The sequence below is a fragment of the Pristiophorus japonicus genome, chromosome 6 (assembly GCF_044704955.1).
Source record: "Pristiophorus japonicus isolate sPriJap1 chromosome 6, sPriJap1.hap1, whole genome shotgun sequence".
Taxonomy (NCBI): domain Eukaryota; kingdom Metazoa; phylum Chordata; class Chondrichthyes; family Pristiophoridae; genus Pristiophorus; species Pristiophorus japonicus.
In genome coordinates this window covers 13,490,375-13,507,774 of record NC_091982.1, presented here as the reverse complement: position 1 = coordinate 13,507,774, position 17,400 = coordinate 13,490,375, and the positions used below count along the sequence as shown (strand labels likewise).

The 17,400-nt window shown below is 42.5% G+C and overlaps 1 protein-coding gene across 3 annotated transcripts in view; it reads right to left on the bottom strand.

Moving 5' to 3' along the window:
* The window catches only part of kif4 (kinesin family member 4), a 79,485-nt gene that overhangs the window by 33,723 nt on the left and 28,362 nt on the right, over positions 1-17,400 (bottom strand). For all 3 annotated transcript variants that reach the window (XM_070882626.1, XM_070882625.1, XM_070882627.1), the window contains exons 11-18: positions 13,776-13,908; positions 12,172-12,230; positions 11,188-11,293; positions 8,967-9,038; positions 8,354-8,536; positions 8,071-8,174; positions 2,961-3,105; positions 943-1,053 (exon numbers count right to left, since the gene is read on the bottom strand). In XM_070882626.1, coding sequence (XP_070738727.1) covers positions 943-1,053; positions 2,961-3,105; positions 8,071-8,174; positions 8,354-8,536; positions 8,967-9,038; positions 11,188-11,293; positions 12,172-12,230; positions 13,776-13,908 — 913 coding nt within the window. The remainder of the gene's footprint in view (positions 1-942; positions 1,054-2,960; positions 3,106-8,070; positions 8,175-8,353; positions 8,537-8,966; positions 9,039-11,187; positions 11,294-12,171; positions 12,231-13,775; positions 13,909-17,400) is intronic.

Here is a 17,400-nt window from a genome sequence, read left to right as displayed (position 1 = left end):
GGTGATATACTTGCCTTAGAGGAGGAGTAACAAAGGTTCACTAGATTGATGCCTAGGACAAGGGCTGTCCTATGAGAGATGGAGTAGAATGGGACTATATTCTCTGGAATTTAGATGAATGAGGTGACCTCACTGAAATGTATAAAATTCTTCTTAGAGGGCTTGACAGGGTAGATGCCGAGAGGCTGTTCCCCTGACTGGCAAGTCTATAACTAGGGTCATAATCTCAGGATAAAGGATTGACCATTTAGGACTGAGATGAGGGGAAACTTCTTCACTCAATCACTGGAATTCTCTACCCCAGAGGGCTGTGGATGCTCAACAAGTACATTCAAGATAGAGATCAAGAGATTTTTGGGCATTAAGGGAATCAAGGGATTATGGGGATAGGGCAGGAAAGTGGAATTGAGGTACAGGATCAGCCATGATCCTACTGAATGATGGAGCAGGCTCGATGGGCAATATGGCCTACTCCAGGTCCTATTTCTTATGTTATGATCATCCAAATTGTCAATGTTGACTGGGTTTCACACCAACACATTGTGCCACAGAACTATGTATGCAATACCCACATAGCAAGTTTGCAATCTCAACTGCGCAGCATGTGAAGGCGAAGCATTTCCCAGTTGCTAGTGTGAATTTTTTTTATTTTAAGCAATTAAAGCTGCGAGATTTACAGGATAAGTGATTCTTGAAGACCCAAAACAAGACAACAGGAAAACTGGGAGGTGGAGATGTACAATACACTCACATACAGCTTATTGCAAGGTGCTGTAGGAGATACAGACCTTACTTGCTTGCCGCAGCACATGAGTGTTTCCACCACAACAGCCAAGGCTGATTAAAAGTTTAAAAAACACATTCAAAATTGCCTACCCCATCAGGCAAACCCCAAATGTTCAATTTAAGCAACTCTAACAAAGACATAAGCAAAGGTCTCACCTTTTCCTTCAGCTGCAAGACCTCCTTGTCTTTTTCTGCTTTCCATCTACGAGCCTTCTCAACATCCTCTTTCATATGTCGCATCAGCTGAACACGCTGATGCTTCAGGGCCTGCGAGAGAAAAGACCATTGTAGGTTTGATACTTTAAACCATACTTGGAAGAATTTAAAAAATACACACAAAATCGAACCAGTCCTAGTATAATTGAGAGTATGATGAGTTCCTAATGTAAACCAAATCTTAACAAAATGCCCCATTGGCAATGCACAGAACAGTGTGGAAACGAGACAGACTAAAATAATCTGTTCCATCCTTGATCGATGCTGACATAAGAGATTTCAGCTTGGAGTGGGCGAAGTGCTACATACAAGTCACCTCCGTACTCCCAGATTTTGATATGGGAAAATAGTCTAAAGCCTGCTGATACTAGAATGTCGGTTGTGCCTATAGCACTGTAGGCAATAAAAGTCATCACTTTTTTCTTCCGGCAGGAAGTGGGTTGGGGGGGGGGGGGGAGGAGGAGAAAGCCAAGTCCAGGACCACTCCAACCTCTGTCGTCGAGCTACAGTACTCTGACGACGACGCCTGCGCACAAAGGCTGAACTCAAGGTTATAGTCGACGTATTTACTGAGGCATACAAAAGCATGGGCCTTACGCTAAACATCTGTAAGACAAAGGTCCTCCACCAGCCTGTCCTCGCCGCACAGCTCTGCCCCCCTCTGTCATCAAGATCCACGGCGTGGCCCTGGACAACATGGACCATTTCCCATACCTCGGGAGCCTCTTATTAACAAAAGCAGACATTGATAATGAGATTCAACACAGCCTCCAGTGCGCCAGCGCAGCCTTCGGCCACCTGAGGAAAAGAGTGTTCGAAGACCAGGCCCTCAAATCTACCACCAAGCTCATGGTCTACAAGGCTGTAGTAATATCCACCCTCCTGTATGGCTCAGAGGCATGGACCATGTACAGTAGACAGACACAAAGTCACTGGAGAAATACCATCAACGATGCCTCCACAAAATCCTACAAATTCCCTGGGAGGACAGACACACCAACATTAGCGTCCTCGCCCAGGCCAACATCCCCCAGCATTGAAGCACTGACCACACTTATCAGCTCCGCCGGGCAGGCCACATTCGTGTCTGGCATGTCAGACAAGAGACTCCCCAAAGCAAGCGCTCTACTCGGAACTCCTTCATGGTAAACAAGTCAAGGGTGGAGAGAGGAAACGTTAGAAGGACACCCTCAAAGCCTCCCTGATAAAGTGCGGCATCCCCACCCACACCTGGGAGTCCCTGGACAAAGACAGTCCTGAGTGGAGGAAGTGCATCTGGGAGGGCGCTGAACACCTCGCGTCTCATCGCCGCGTTCATGTGGAAAACAAGAGCAGGCAGCAGAAGGAACACGCGGCAAACCTGTCCCACCCTCAACGACTGTGGCTCTTGTATTGGACTGTTCAGCCATCTAAGGACTCATTCTAAGAGTGGAAGCAAGTCTTCCTCAATTCCGAAGGACTGCCTATGATGATGGTTGTGCCTATAGCACTGTATGCAATAAAAGTCATCATCTTTCTCTTCCGGCTTGGGGGCAGGGCAAAGCCCGAGGTGGGAGAGGAACCCAATTATGTTGAATGCAATGTTCCCTTTAAGCTCTGGAGCATCCACACAGCCAGCTCACTGGCTTTTAAAATGGGAAGAAACATGCATGTGTGGTGTTTTGAATGGGCAAGGGGCTGCGCAGTCAAAAAAAAGATTAAAAGGAACATTGTTTTAATGTATTTGAAAAGTTTCTTTATCTGAAAAGGGAGGAAAATAGAAGATCACAAAACAGTTACAAAAGTTGTGATGAGGAAGGAGTTCGGAAAAGGTGGCAGTTGGGAAGTAAATGGTTAAACTGGTAGTACATACAGATAACCTAGCACAGTCAAATTATGGAATATATTTTAATTTACACTTTGAATTTAAAAACAGCAGAGGGTCAAGTTTTTTTTATAAACCGAAGGGTATGCAGTACCTGAATTTCTTCATTCAGCTTATTAATGGTCCCTTCAGTCTTCTCCTTAATTTTAAGCATTTTTGACTGTTCCAACAACTTCTTTTTAAGATTAGTCATTTCACCTTCTAACTCCTGGAGACGCTTCCTTCGACGCTCGCTAACCCTGCAAACAGATAGCAGAGCTAAATAAATCCAAGTCTTTCATCCATTTCCCTTAGCAGCTGGACTCAGAATGCCAAAAAGGAAGAAGCTCATATGTAAAGTAAATGTCACCCCAACCAAAATCACAATCATGTCCCTTTTGGAGATGTACAATACAGACTGCAATACATGCATTTTGTGTCTCTCTCTCAACACTTGTATTCACTGCAAAATGTCAGTTTCCATATACAGACAGTCTTATCAATTGAAACTTGTACCCTTACACAAATCATGAATAGGACAACTTGCCATCAGACGAACTGTTTTATTAAATTTTTTTAAAAAATAGGAAATGCTGGAAATATAGATCAGACAGCATCTTTGGGGAGAAAAACAGTTACATTTTCAAGTCGATGACCTTTCGTCAGAACCCTTTTATTAACACTGCCTATACTGCATTCTATCTATTTTTAAAAAAGGTAGAAAATATCAGATTGTTATATTCATGCTAAAGCCAACTCCAATTTACTTACAAAGCAAGCAACCAGCAGTATAATACTTAACTGCCAAAAACAATGAATTTCAAATCTTTAGTAGTACTTTTCAGTATCTTCGAATAGACTGATTATAAAACAAACTTTACATAGGTGATGGCTCCCCAGAGACTCTCTGGCCACAGCATTTAGAATCAGAAGTGCAGATGGTTGCTACCCAGTTAGGTTTCTAACTTTTCTTTGAAGCCAAAGCAGACATGTTTGAAGATTCTGCACAATGGTTAGATAATGAACAGTTAACTAGTTTTTCCACAAGTAGAAAAAAAATGTGAACTATAGATTCCAAATGCATCAGATTAGTGAATGTATCTACATCCTCCAGTCTACAAATTCACAAACACTTCAGAATTTTGACCCAGACATTATGTAATCTTCCGACACATGAACGTAGAAGTATTGACACGATCAAAGGAGGGAAACTAGCTGGGTCAGATGACCCCTTGGAAAACTTGGCATCTCTAGACAAGGCAGAAAAACCTTAAACGATATAGCTAATCTTTAATTTACATTACTGTATGTAAAGTGATCAAAAATACAAATGCAAAAAGTTAAACCATTTGAGGCATGACAGAGCTGGACTTCGGTCACACAACCCATCAGAAATTTCAAAAAGGTTTGATTCCTACTCCTTTATTATTTTGTTTATGCCCAGCTAACATACTGTTTAGTATAGTCGTCCATCATCATCATCGGTAGTCCCTCGAAAGCGAGAGAGACTTGCTTCCACTCAGATCTCAGGTGATGTAATTCCCATATTGGATTGTATAATCTCTGTCACAGGTGGGACAGGGTGGGTGGAGAGTCTGGTTTGTCGCACGCTCCTTCCGCTACCAGCGCTTGTTTTCTGCATCCTCGGCGACGAGGCAAGGTGCTCAGCACCCTCCCGGATGCTCTTCCTCCACTTAAGGCAGTCTTTGGCCAGGGACTCCCAGGTGTCGATGGGGATGTTGCACTTTACCAAGGAGGCTGAGGGTGTCCTTGTAATGTTTCCACTGCCCACCTGGGGATCGCTTGCCGTGTAGGAATTCAGAGTAGAATGCTTGCATCTATAGTCAACCATACAGACTTCAATTGTGCTACTATTCCCAACAATGCACTGCACCTACTTATGCTTGGACCTCTTGCAATGCTGGAGATTCTTGGTGATGGCAACATTAACTACCAATTATTTAGGGGTCAGCCTTGCCTCAGTGTTGGCAGTCTCCTTCCAGAGTCAGAAGGTTGTGGGTTCAAATTGCACTCCAGAGACGAGAGTACATCAGCTAGACTCAGCAGTGCAGTACGCAGGAAGTGCTGCACTGTTGTAGGTACAATCTTTCAGCACAGAGACCCCATCTACCATCTCAGGTGGATGTAAAAGATCTCGTGGCACTATTCGAAGGAGAGCAGGCGAGTTCCCCCAGTATCCTGGCCAACATTTATCCTTCAACCAACATCTAAAACAGATGATCTGGTCATTTATTTCATTGCCATTTATGGGATCTTGCTGTGAGAAAATTAGCTGCTGCATTTCCTACATAACAGTGACTACACTTCAATGGCTATAAAGGATGTCCTGAAGTCATGAAAAGCACTATATAAATGTAAGTGTTTCCTTCTTTTATTCAGTCACTAGTAATTAAATTATGCACGCGATGGGAAAACTGATTAAGTTTCTAAATATCTTAATCTCATCAATAAATGATGCCTGAACTAAATACATAATATTATGGATCATATTTTCTACATCACCATACACATACTACCCTTGTGCCTTAGGATGTAAACTGCTTTGTAAAAATGCAAAAACTCCAAATTTAAAAGACAAAATGCTGTAAATACAGATCGCCAACACTTGTAATGGGAAAATACAGACTCCGAGTGCAGATTATATATCTGCTGAGCACACAGTTTAGGCTTCCATGTCCTCTCATGTAGGCCACTCCAGTTCTTCCATGCAGGGTTCAAGTCTTCTGCAAATTCAAATCAACTTGATTCCAGACTGAAGCACCATATTGATTGCGCAGGTGAACATCAATAGATAGGGCAGATTCTTGCCTCAGTTGCAGATAATCTACAAGTTCCCTTCCACTGGAGGAATCTTTTGCTCACTTAAGTCATTAAAGTATGGATCAGAGTGTCAATTCCAGATTATGGTAAAGTAGACCTTTTCTGGATCTGGTCAGATTTAACCCGATCCTCTACTACCTCCCAAGTGTTAAGAGTTAAACTAGCATTCCTGGCTATTGTACCACCCATATATTTAGAGCTCCTGCAGAAATTCCATTCTGTTTGCATGCATATTACTTGCACATCCCAATATATGTGCAATCAAATAGATAGGCCGACTGCAGCAACTACAGAGGAATCTCCTGCTTTCAGCCACCGGGAAAGTCGTCGCTAGAGTCCTCCTCAACCGTCTTCTCCCTGTGGCCGAGGAGCTCCTCCTAGAGTCACAGTGCGGATTTTGTCCCCTATGGGGCACAACAGACATGATTTTTGCAGCGCGACAGCTGCAGGAAAAATGTAGGGAATAGCGCCAGTCCTTATACACGGCCTTCTTCGACCTAACAAAAGGCCTTTGAAACTGTTAACCACGAGGGTCAATAGAGCGTCCTCCTCCGTATCGGATGCCCCCAAAAATTAGTCACCATCCTCCGCCTGCTCCACGACGACATGCAGGCCGTGATCCTTACCAATGGATCCATTACAGAACCAATCCACGTCCGGACCAGGGTCAAGCAGGGCCGCGTCATCGCTCCAACCCTCTTCTCAATCTTCCTCGCTGCCATGCTCCACCTCAGTCAACAAGCTCCAAACTGGAGTGGAACTAACCTACAGAACCAGTGGGAACCTGTTCAACCTTCGCTGTCTCCAGACCAGGTCCAAGACCACCCCAATCTCTGTCGTCGAGCTACAGTACGCGGATGACGCCTGCATCTGCGCACAGAGGCTGAACTCCAGGACATAGTCGACGTATTTACTGAGGCATACGAAAGCATAGGCCTTACACAAATCAGCAAGACAAAAAGGTCCTCCACCTGCCTGTCCTTGCTGCACAGCACTGCCCCCCAGCCATCAAGATACACGGCACAGCCCTAGACAACGTGGACCACTTTCCTTATCTCGGGAGCCTTCTATCAACAAGAACAGTGATGAGGAGATCCAACACCACCTTCAGTGCAGCCTTTGGCTGCCTGAGAAACTGTGTTTGAAGACCAGGCCCTCAAAACTGCCACCAAGCTCATGGTCTACAGGACTATAATAATAACTGCCCTCCTGTATGGTTCAGAAACATGGACCATGTACAGTAGACACCTCAAGTCGTTGGAGAAATACCAACGATGTCTCCGCAGGATCCTACAAATCCCCTGGGAGGACAGACGCACCAACGTTAGCGTCCTCGTTCAGGCCAAAATCCCCAGCATTGAAGCACTGACCACACTTGATCAGCTCCGCTGGGCAGGCCACATAGTTCGCATCCCGGACACGAGACTCCCAAAGCAAGTGCTCTACTCAGAACTCCTTCAAGGCAAACGAGCCAAACGTTACGACGACACCCTCAATGGCCTCCCTGATAAAGTGCAACATCCCCGATAAAGTGCAACATCCCCACTGACACCTGGGAGTCCCTGGCCAAAGACCGTCCTAAGTGGATGAAGTATATCCGGGAGGGTGCTGAGGACCAAGTCTCACCATCGAGAGCATGCAGAAATCAAGCGCAGGCAGTGGAAAGAGTGTCCGGCCAACCAGTCCCACCCACCCCTTCCCTCAACGACTATTTGTCCCATCTGTGACAGAGACTGTGGTTCTCGTATTGGACTGTACAGCCACCTAAGAACTCATTAAGAGTGGAAGCAAGTCTTCCTCGATTCAAGGGACTGCCTATAAGAAATTCCATTCTGTTTGATGCATAGTACTTGCACATTCCAATACATGTGCAATCAAATTGGAAGGTGCAATATTGGGGCCAAGTAGTTCAAATGATCCATCTTTCTTTACCTTTCCTCCTAGAATTGAAGCATTGCTGTAGAAGAGTTGTGTCTTCCTAGCAAGTGAAGTGCTATACAAGGTTACAAGCCACTTCTCAAAAAAAAACTACCACAGCTTATAGAACTTATATCAGTCACTCACGCAGCAGTTTCAGTAAAAGATTTGTTCTATTAATCCCACACGCCCACAAAAATTCAGGCAGATGAGTTAGCGGAAACAGAAAGAACCAAGCGGCCACTACTTTCAAAGCAAATTTAGCTGTCTACAATCAGCAGTGCTTCGAAGTTAGTCCAGTACTTGTACTTTGGTGGGGAAATGTTGTAATGCTGTTTTGAACATATGTTCTACAACTCACCACAACATCTCTCTCTCTCGCACAAATTCAGTTTTAAACTCCTTAAATCTAAACAACTCTAAACCCCAATGGTTTATTTAGCTGTAATACGTGTGAATGAACCTACTTCGTTACATTGGTTTCCTTCTTCGTACTGTGCAGTGCCAGCACCAGCTCTTCCTTTTCTTTCTGTAGAGCAGAAACTTCATCCTCAAGGGATTTGATGCTGCCCTGAAAAGGGCCATAAATATTTTAATGAAGCTTCAGTTACAAACAAGGAGAAACATTTTCCCCACAGGAAGGTTTAATACAAAATAACTTATTCTGCTTTGTAAAGATTTTAATTGAAATTATATTTATATCATACTAAATATCAAAGATTAAGCATTTACCTTATTGTCCTAGCTTACCTGGTACAAAATGTGCAGAGGCTCCATTTCAGAGTCACCCTGAGACATTTTCCTGGCTAGTTCTTCCTTAAGTGCTAGCACTTTATTCAGGGCCATCAACTCTTTAGACATCTGTGCATGCCTCAGTGCAGAGTTGGCCATGAAAGGATCAGAGTCCCTCTTTTCCTTTATGCTGGTGTTCTCCTGTTGAATACAGAAGGACTTCTGATGTCATTAAAAATAATACCGCTGCAGGCTGAGTCATCCAAAGTTGGTAGCTTTTGCATGGCTTATTTAAAGCTGTGTCAAAACCTGCAGAACTCAATGCAGAATTACCAGCAGAATTCCATCTCTTCTCGCAAGGTGCCTCAGCATGTAGTTTACAACTGGCACACCAAATCACATTGTCGCAAAATGCTAAATTCAACTAATGTTTATTTTCTTCATGGTAGATTAAGAAAAATTTGGTTACAATTGAAAGTAATTACATACTTGCACTTCGTATGTATGTGGTGGAATTCAATGTGAACCTTCAAACACACCTCTCAAAAAGAAACAGGGGAGAAAAATATTGGAATTAGAATAGATTAAAACATCTTTTGGTGTATAATAGACTGAATATAGGGTCACTTACATCTCCATTTTCTTCCACTTGTTGTTCTAGATCAATTGCCTCCATCTCCGGTGGTATTTCTGTGCATGCATTCTATATAGGAGAGAGAAAAATTAAAAACAAAGTGTTTAGACTCAAGCTAGAGATGACAAGATTCCATGCCTTGTAGATTTTAAATGGATCCTGAACAAATCAATTTTCTTGGAAGGACATTTTGTCAACTTCCAAAATCTCGTACATCTGAAAGGCACTTTCCTACCAGATCCCATTTTCTCCTTTCATAAAAAAGGTACAAAGTTAGGTTGCCCACAGTATTTTGCCCAAGTGAATTTTTGCATACACCAGAACTATGCTAACACATACGCAGTAGAGAGGCGGTCTTGGTTCACAAGATATCCTGTCTGCTTATGAAACAGTCAAAATGTAATCACAAGAAAAGGTGTTGCGAAAAAGCCCACACTGCGAGACAGGGATCAAATCCTTCTGGTCCATATGCCTCAGTATCAAGGTTAGGCCCTTTATCTACTAGATTATTGGGGGGGGCGGAATTGGAAAGGGCCAATGCAAAGCAGCCTGTGTACTAACCCACACCGTCAAGATCACCCATCACCCCTGTGCTTTCTGACCTACATTGGTTCCCAGTTAAACAATGCCTCAATTTCAAAATTCTCATCCTTGTTTACAAATCACTCCATGGACTTGCCCCTCCCTATCCCATCTTGAATCTTTTTCAGCCTCACAATCCCACAAAATGTCTGCACTCCTCAAATTCTGGCATCTTGAACATCCCTCATTATAACTGCTCAACCATCGGTGGACGTGCCTTCAGCTGCCTGGGCCCTAAGCTCTGGAATGCCCTCCCTAAACCTCTATGCCTCTCTCCCTCTGACGCTCGTTAAAACCTACCTCTAAAAAAACCTTTTGATCATCTGCCTTAATTTCTTCTGAGGCTTGGTGTCAAAAGGGGATGGAGTATAAAAGCAGGGAAGTCTTACTACAGCTATACAAGGTATTGGTGAGGCCACACCTGGAATACTGCGTGCAGTTTTGGTTTCCATATTTACGAAAGGATATACTTGCTTTGGAGGTAGTTCAGAGAAGGTTCAATAGGTTGATTCTGGGGATAAGGGGCTTGACTTATGAGGAAAGGTTGAGTAGGTTGGGCCTCTACTCATTGGAATTCAGAAGAATGAGAGATGATTTTATCGAAACGTATATTATGAGGGGGCTTGACAAGGTGGATACAGAGAGGATGTTTCCACTGATGGGGGAAGACTAGAACTAGAGGGCATGATCTTAGAATAAGGGACCGCCCATTTAAAAAAGAGATGGAGAAATTTCTTTTGAGGGCTGTAAATCTGTGGAATTTGCTGCCTTAGAGAGCTGTGGAAGCTTGGACATTGAATAAATTTAATACAGAAATAAATTTAATACAGAAATAGACAGTTTCTTAAACGATAAGGGAATAAGGACTTATGGGGAGCGGGCGGGGAAGTGGAGCAGAGTCCATGATCAGATCAGCCATTATCTTATTGAATGGCGGAGCAGGCTCGAGGGGCCATATGGCCTACTCCTGTTCCTATTTCTTATGTTCTTATGTAAATTTATCGGTTTGTCTGTAACACTGTTGTGAAGCACCTTGGGACGTTTTACTACGTTAAAGGCGCTGTATAAATAAAAAAGTTATTAAAAAAGGGATAATGAGCAGATGTACACAATTCCAGTCCTTTTGGCATGCTCAGTTCAAAAATGGTGACGAGAATACTCCAGTTTTATTTGTTTTGAAACGGATTAGTCACATTGTTGGTTTTAGGATCGCAACATTAGAAACCTATTGCCAATTAAGATACATATTCCTTTAAAGCAACAAAGATGAAAAACCAGTACACAATCAAAAACAACAAATACAATTAGACACTGCATTAATGGGTGTTGATGCTCTAGCTAAATTTTAGCTGGACCAAACAAGCCAATGACACACACATCCCAAGAATGAATACAGTAAAAAAAAAACTGAAAAACCAGTCATCCATTCGGTGCTGCATTATCCTCCAGTGAAGGAATTACTTAAGTCTAGATGGAACTACTTTAAGAAACCTTCACAGTTGCAAGTTTCATCCAACAGATCAAGATATTACCAATTCAAACAGCCAAATAAAAAGAATTTCAAATAAATTATGCGTTGCATATCTCAACACTACAGCTGTATTCACTCCACACAAATGATATCCTGAACTCTCACCTCCATGCTAGTAATGATCTGCTGCAGACTACGTAGGACGTCGATTTGCTCTTTCATTTCTTCATTTGCTGAGATTTCCATTAGCTTGTCCAAGTCCAGCTTGCACCTATTAAGGTCAATAACCAAGATGAACAAAAGAAACACCAACTGCAAACTGTGCTCAATAAAACTACCCTAACCAATAGTCAGTAATTGCAGAGTAGTATCTTGCAGCACATCACTCCCAAGTACCCCCAATTCAAAGCTGAGATTCAGAGTTAGTTTCCTGCTGCACACTCCTGTTGCCATACCAAAAATAGAAAATGTTCTATACCCAAATACCACTCACTCATTCTGGTGAGCACAAGGTTCACAAAATCAATTGTGCGAGTGGTTTCAAAATCCAGACCAGCAGGGGATGAAGGTCTCCCTATCGCTGATGTAGGATTGGGTGAACTACTCAATTGGAAGGGTCTCCATTTCTCTGATATAACTATGTGGCTCCCTCCAATTTGATTTTTTTGGTTTTCAGTCCATTGTGTATTTTTGTCAGACATGAAACCGGTATCAAGGGATCAGAGAGCAATATTTTTTACAGGGTAGCAGGGCTGTCAAAAAAGTGGAGGAGGCCGCCATCATAACACCAAAATAGGAGATGTGGCAGTGGTTGGGGGCACTTTGGGGGGGGGGGGGGAATGCAGAGAAAGAGGATTTTCTGAACTAGAAGTGAGGGGGGGGCATAAATTGATTAAATTTGCTTTTGGAACTCTGGAGCCATGAAAGAGTGCGATAAGGAAGGAACAGCCAGTGCACAACAGGGTGGGGCAGTGGGAGAAAGGAATAGCGGAGGGACTTGTGGTACACAACACTGCCATCTAGTAGAGGTGTCGGTAACTAAATCTTAACAGGTATCTTAACCTATGCAATTGCCATTAGAAATGTTTACATCGGCAGTCTTCATTCGAAATGAAGACATCAAAATGTTACCATGAATTAGACACATACGCAGCATGTTGCGAGAGTTCACTCAGCTTGCACATCAGCTTTTCATTCATCTGTTCAGTCTGAAAAAAAAATGTAATTAGAAAAAGCTCAATTGTTAGCCACAAATGTGAGCATATGAAATTAAAAATTCAATACCCTTAAATTACAGTGGGACTTACAGCCTTTCTAGTGTAATTCCTGTAGATCCATAAAATTTATCACAAGGTTTCACCCCCCCCCACCCCCTTCCCCGTAAAAATCTACACGAACACAAAAAAATGGTCAATTTGTTTGCTGACAGGAGGTGGGGAAGAGAAAGAGGACGAGGAAGAGAGATTGCAACTTGCAATAGTAAACAATCTTTCAGTAGTAGCATGCACAGTCTCCTTCCTTCTTAGAGGAAAAAATATTTTAGGGACAAGATGAGAGGGAAGTTGAAAAATACACTGGAAATAAAGGGCCCAAGTTTCCACATGATTTGCGCCTGATTTTTAGGAGCACTGGTGGAGAACAGACTATATTAAAAATCGCAATTCTCCACTTTTTTTTTCTGCAGTTCTAGTCAGGTAGAACAGTTCTACTTTAGAACAGAATTTTTTCTTCAAAAGGAGGCGTGTCCGGCCACTGACGCCTGATTTCAAAGTTTCCACAGTGAAAACGTACTCCAAACTAAAGTAGAATGGAGCAAGTGAAGATTTTTGTAGAACTGAAAAAACCTGTTCTACACATTAAAAAATCAGGCGCAGGTTACAAGTTAGGCGTCCAGAACGATGGGGGGGGGGGGGGGGAAGGGAAGTAATTAAATTCTACAATCAATCCTTATTTATACTTCTACAAATATTATACAAATAAATCCAACCTGAATAAACATTTATATGCAAAGAAAAGATTAAATAAACCATCTTCCTACCTGTGTGAAAGTGCTTCAGCCATCGTTCGAAGGAAACCACAGTTTGTTGCCACGCAGGGGAGGGAGGGGAAGGAGACAGCGGCTTGTTGCCGCGCAGGGGAGGGAGGGGGAAGGAGACAGCGGCTTGTTGCCGCGCAGGGGAGGGAGGGGAAGGAGACAGCGGCTTGTTGCCGCGCAGGGGAGGGAGGGGGAAGGAGACAGCGGCCTGTTGCCGCGCAGGGGAGGGAGGGGGAAGGAGACAGCGGCCTGTTGCTGCGCAGGGGAGGGAGGGGAAGGAGACAGTGAGAAGGGAAGCCTCAGTGCTGATGGCAATGTGCTTTTATTAAAAAATTTTCAAAAATGAAACAGCTACAAAGAACTACAAAAATGGCCGAGTGCCAATGTTTTCTTCACACTGAGCATGCGCGAACGCTCAGCGTTGCCAGCAGGAAAAAAACTAATTTAAATAGTACCCGCCCCCTCCCACTTACAAAATCGGCGCGAGTGTAGGCTCCGCGCCAAACAGACAAGGAGCTGCAAAGCGCTCGATAATAGCGCGTTTTTTTTCTGGCGCCGTTTTAGGCGTGAAAAACAGGCGCCCAGCTCAGAGGGGCGCCCGTTTTTTTTATCCTGTGGAAACTTGGGCCCAAAGTCTGAATACTTCACATATCACTGTACTGGGTGGGGAGAAAGAAAGAAACACAAATGGCAAAATTTTTAAAATGAGAAATCTTACCTCTATGACCCTTTCACACATCTGAGTTGTCTGGCTAACTGCTTCACGAAGCTCCTTACTCAGATTTTCTATTGCTTTTTGTTGCACTTTTGCCATCTCTAATTCGGATAGTCGATTCTCAGATTTATCCACCCTGTTTTTAAAAAAGTGGTTTTCCCTCAATAGTGCACACAAACAACTAGCACATTGCAAATCAGACAAGAGCTGTTCAACTCAGCCACTACCAGCTCCCACAACACTTTCAAAAAAACATTAATATTTACACTGGAGTGCTACATGCCAAAGTAAAACAAGTGCACAAGTGAAATTGGCAGGCAGCAAAAAAGAAAATATATATAATGGCAGATGATTTGGAACAGATAAATTGGCTAACTCTCCTTGGTGGTGATGCAACCGATGTTGTAAACGGAAAGTTTAAGAAGATTAAAAATGTGATAAACATGTAGCCAAAATCAAAAGAAGGAAATGTGGTAAGAAAAAGCCAAGGTGACTGGGTATGTACAAAGACAAAAGATGTAAACAGAAATGTTTCTACAAATTAAATAAATGTAACTCAAATAAATAGGGTTGAATACAAAATAACTAAAATAAAACTAAGGCTGCTATTAGATCAGCAAAAAGACTAATGGAAAAAAGGATTGTAGACAACTGTGGCAGTAATGGGAAGAGCTGTTTTAGTAATGTGAAGAGTCAGAACTATCAAGACTATTGGACCACTGAAGGGTGATCAAGGACAGGTTACAAATGACTCAGTATAGCAGAAATATTATGAATACTTTGAAGATGATGCTCAAATATTAGAATTTAATACTACTAGTGGTACTACTAGTAACATTAACAGATAAGCAAATTGTTTTAGAAAGAATTAAGAACTTAAAAATAGAGTAGCAGGGCCGGATGATATCCACCCGAGGGTCCTCCGGGAGATGGGACATGTTCTGTGCGAGCCCCTCCAGGAGATGGGACATGTGCTGTGCGAGCCCCTGGCCTGTATTTTTAATAGCTCACTGCACTCTGGAATGGTTTCTACAGATTGGAAGGAGGCTAATGTAATCCCCATTTAAAAAAAAGTGACAAGGCAGACCCAGGTAACTATAGGCCCATCAGTAATAGGGAAGATGCTTGAAAGAATCATAAGGGGTGCAATGTGTGAAAACTTGGATAGGGGACAGACATATTAAGAACACGCAATAAGGCTTCATTTTAAAAAAAAAGTCATGTCTCACAAATCTAAGTGTATTTTTTTGAAGTTACAAAGTTGGTGGACGAGAGAAGCCCGGTAGACATTGTCCACTTAGATTTCCAAAAAGCTTGTGACAAGGTACCGCACAAGAGGTTTCTCTTTCAGACCGGAGCCTTTGGTATTAATGGAAATATATGGAGCTGGATACAGAACTGGTTGGCAGGACGCAGGCAAAGAGTAGTTATAGATGGATTTGGATCCCGGTCACCAATGGTGTCCCGCAGGAATCGGTGTTGCTTTTTACTATTTGTATTAATTATCTGGATTCAGGGGTTGGCGGCACCATTTGCAAAAGATACCAAGATCTGTGCGAGTGCTAGAACTGTAGAAGAGGTTCGTCTGATTCAGGTAGATCTTAATGTGTTGGGAGACTGGGCTCATGACTGGAAAATGATGTATAACTTAGATAAGTGAAGTGTTATACAGGTGGGCAGGGCCAATATTCAATACACCCTCCAGGGAAAGGCATTAAAGATGGTGGAGATAGAAAGAGATTTGGGCTTTCGAGTGCATACATCCTTGAGCAATGCCATGCAGCGATAGCTGGAGAAAATAGGGTGTTGGGTTGTATCCATAGGACAATTGAGTATAAGACAAGGCGTACGGTTTTGTCCTTGTACAAGACCTTAGTCAGGCCGCACTTGGAATACGGTGTCCAGTTTTTGGTCTCCTCACATGGTGAGCGATATTGAGGCTCTGGAAAGGGTGCAGAAGAGGGCCACTAGATTAATTCCAAGTCAAAAGCATCTTAGTTATCAAGATAGGTTAAGAGAGGTGGGACTCTACCTTAGAGCAGCGTAGACTGGGGGGGGGGGGGGGGAGATGGGATATGATTGAGGTTTTTAAAAGATAATGAAGGGACTAGACAGTGTTCCAGCTGACCGCTTAATTCAATTAAATACGTTAGACAGGACCGGGGGCACAAATTTAAAGGCTATATCTAGGTTAGATGTCAGGAGATGGTTCTTTTCACAGAATAGTAGACCTCTGGAACAAGCTGCCTTCTGATGTAGTGGATGCAGACTCACTGAATTCCATTAAGCGAAAGCTGGATTTATTTCTGGCTGCGGCAGAGATTGCCTCTTACAGAAAGTAGGTATTGCAGGGAATTTAATGGCCAGAGTGATCTCCTGGATTAGTTTCGATTGCCTAGATGGGTTGAAGAGGAATTTCCCAGATTTTTTCCCCAAAATTGGCCCGGATCGTTTGGTTTTTTTGCCTCTCCCAGGAGATGACATGGTTTGGGGTGGGGTGGAGTGTACAAGTTGTGATACACAAGGTATCGCAATTGAGAGAGACAGGCTCGATGGACCCGATGGTCTTTACCTGTCCATCATTGTTCGTATAATTGTAAGAATTGCTCTGCCATTGTGAAAAGATCAAAAGCCCCAATTTGCTTACTTTCATAGATTGAATACCCCCAAATGTCCCTCTTAAGGCAACACAAAAATCCAGTAAAATGTTAATAGTGCAATGCCAAATATGCTGGATGGCAATTAATATCTGCACCACAATGTGCAAGTAGGGTTGGTATATTAGAGCCTCGCACTCTGATAACCCCTTCACACCTCCAATTGAAATTTAAAAAAATACTCTGCAGAATTAGTTACAAAGGACTACTCTTAAAGGTGTAACCTTTCAAACATGTTCTTATGCAGTAGCGACAGCTTCATAGCATTGCCATATTTAGCTATGGGGTCTGGGCTTGACAAGTAATTATAAACCAGCAATGTGCATGAGGCAGGTAAATAAATATCCCCAAATTTCTCCATTCACCTTGTAAACATGATTTTCTGCCAGAGTGCTTCAATTTTTCATAGAAATCTTGGTGACATTGAAAATTATTTAAACAACACTGGTCACCTTCTGCAGAGTTCTTCCTATTTTAAATAAATGCATTACACCTTCCAAATTAGACTAGGGAGATTTAGTGCCAATTAATAGTCTTCCAAGCTTATGCTTGCACTCATTACTTTGTGCTGCACTCCTCTAAATGAATACATCTTTATATATTGAAAATGGGATTACAAGTCACACCAAAAAGGAAAAAGACAGCACCGTCAATTTCTGCAGAGAAGTGCAATTGGGTTTGTAATGATTTCTTCATTTATATTCACTCTCAATATGAAATACATATTTAAATGTGTTTTTATTCAAACATCCAATTCTCATATTTTGAATGTGGTAGCCTATTTGGATTTCAAAAAACAAATACATATTTACAAATAAAAACATGATAGAAGTCCAATGCAACTCTACCCAGCCCTCTGCTGCATATTTCAGAGGCATATTAAGGTTAAGTATCAGTGGTTTCAGATAGACTGGGAAATAGAGGGTGTGATTATAGTCTTTGAGAACAAACAATTTATATATATGTTAAAG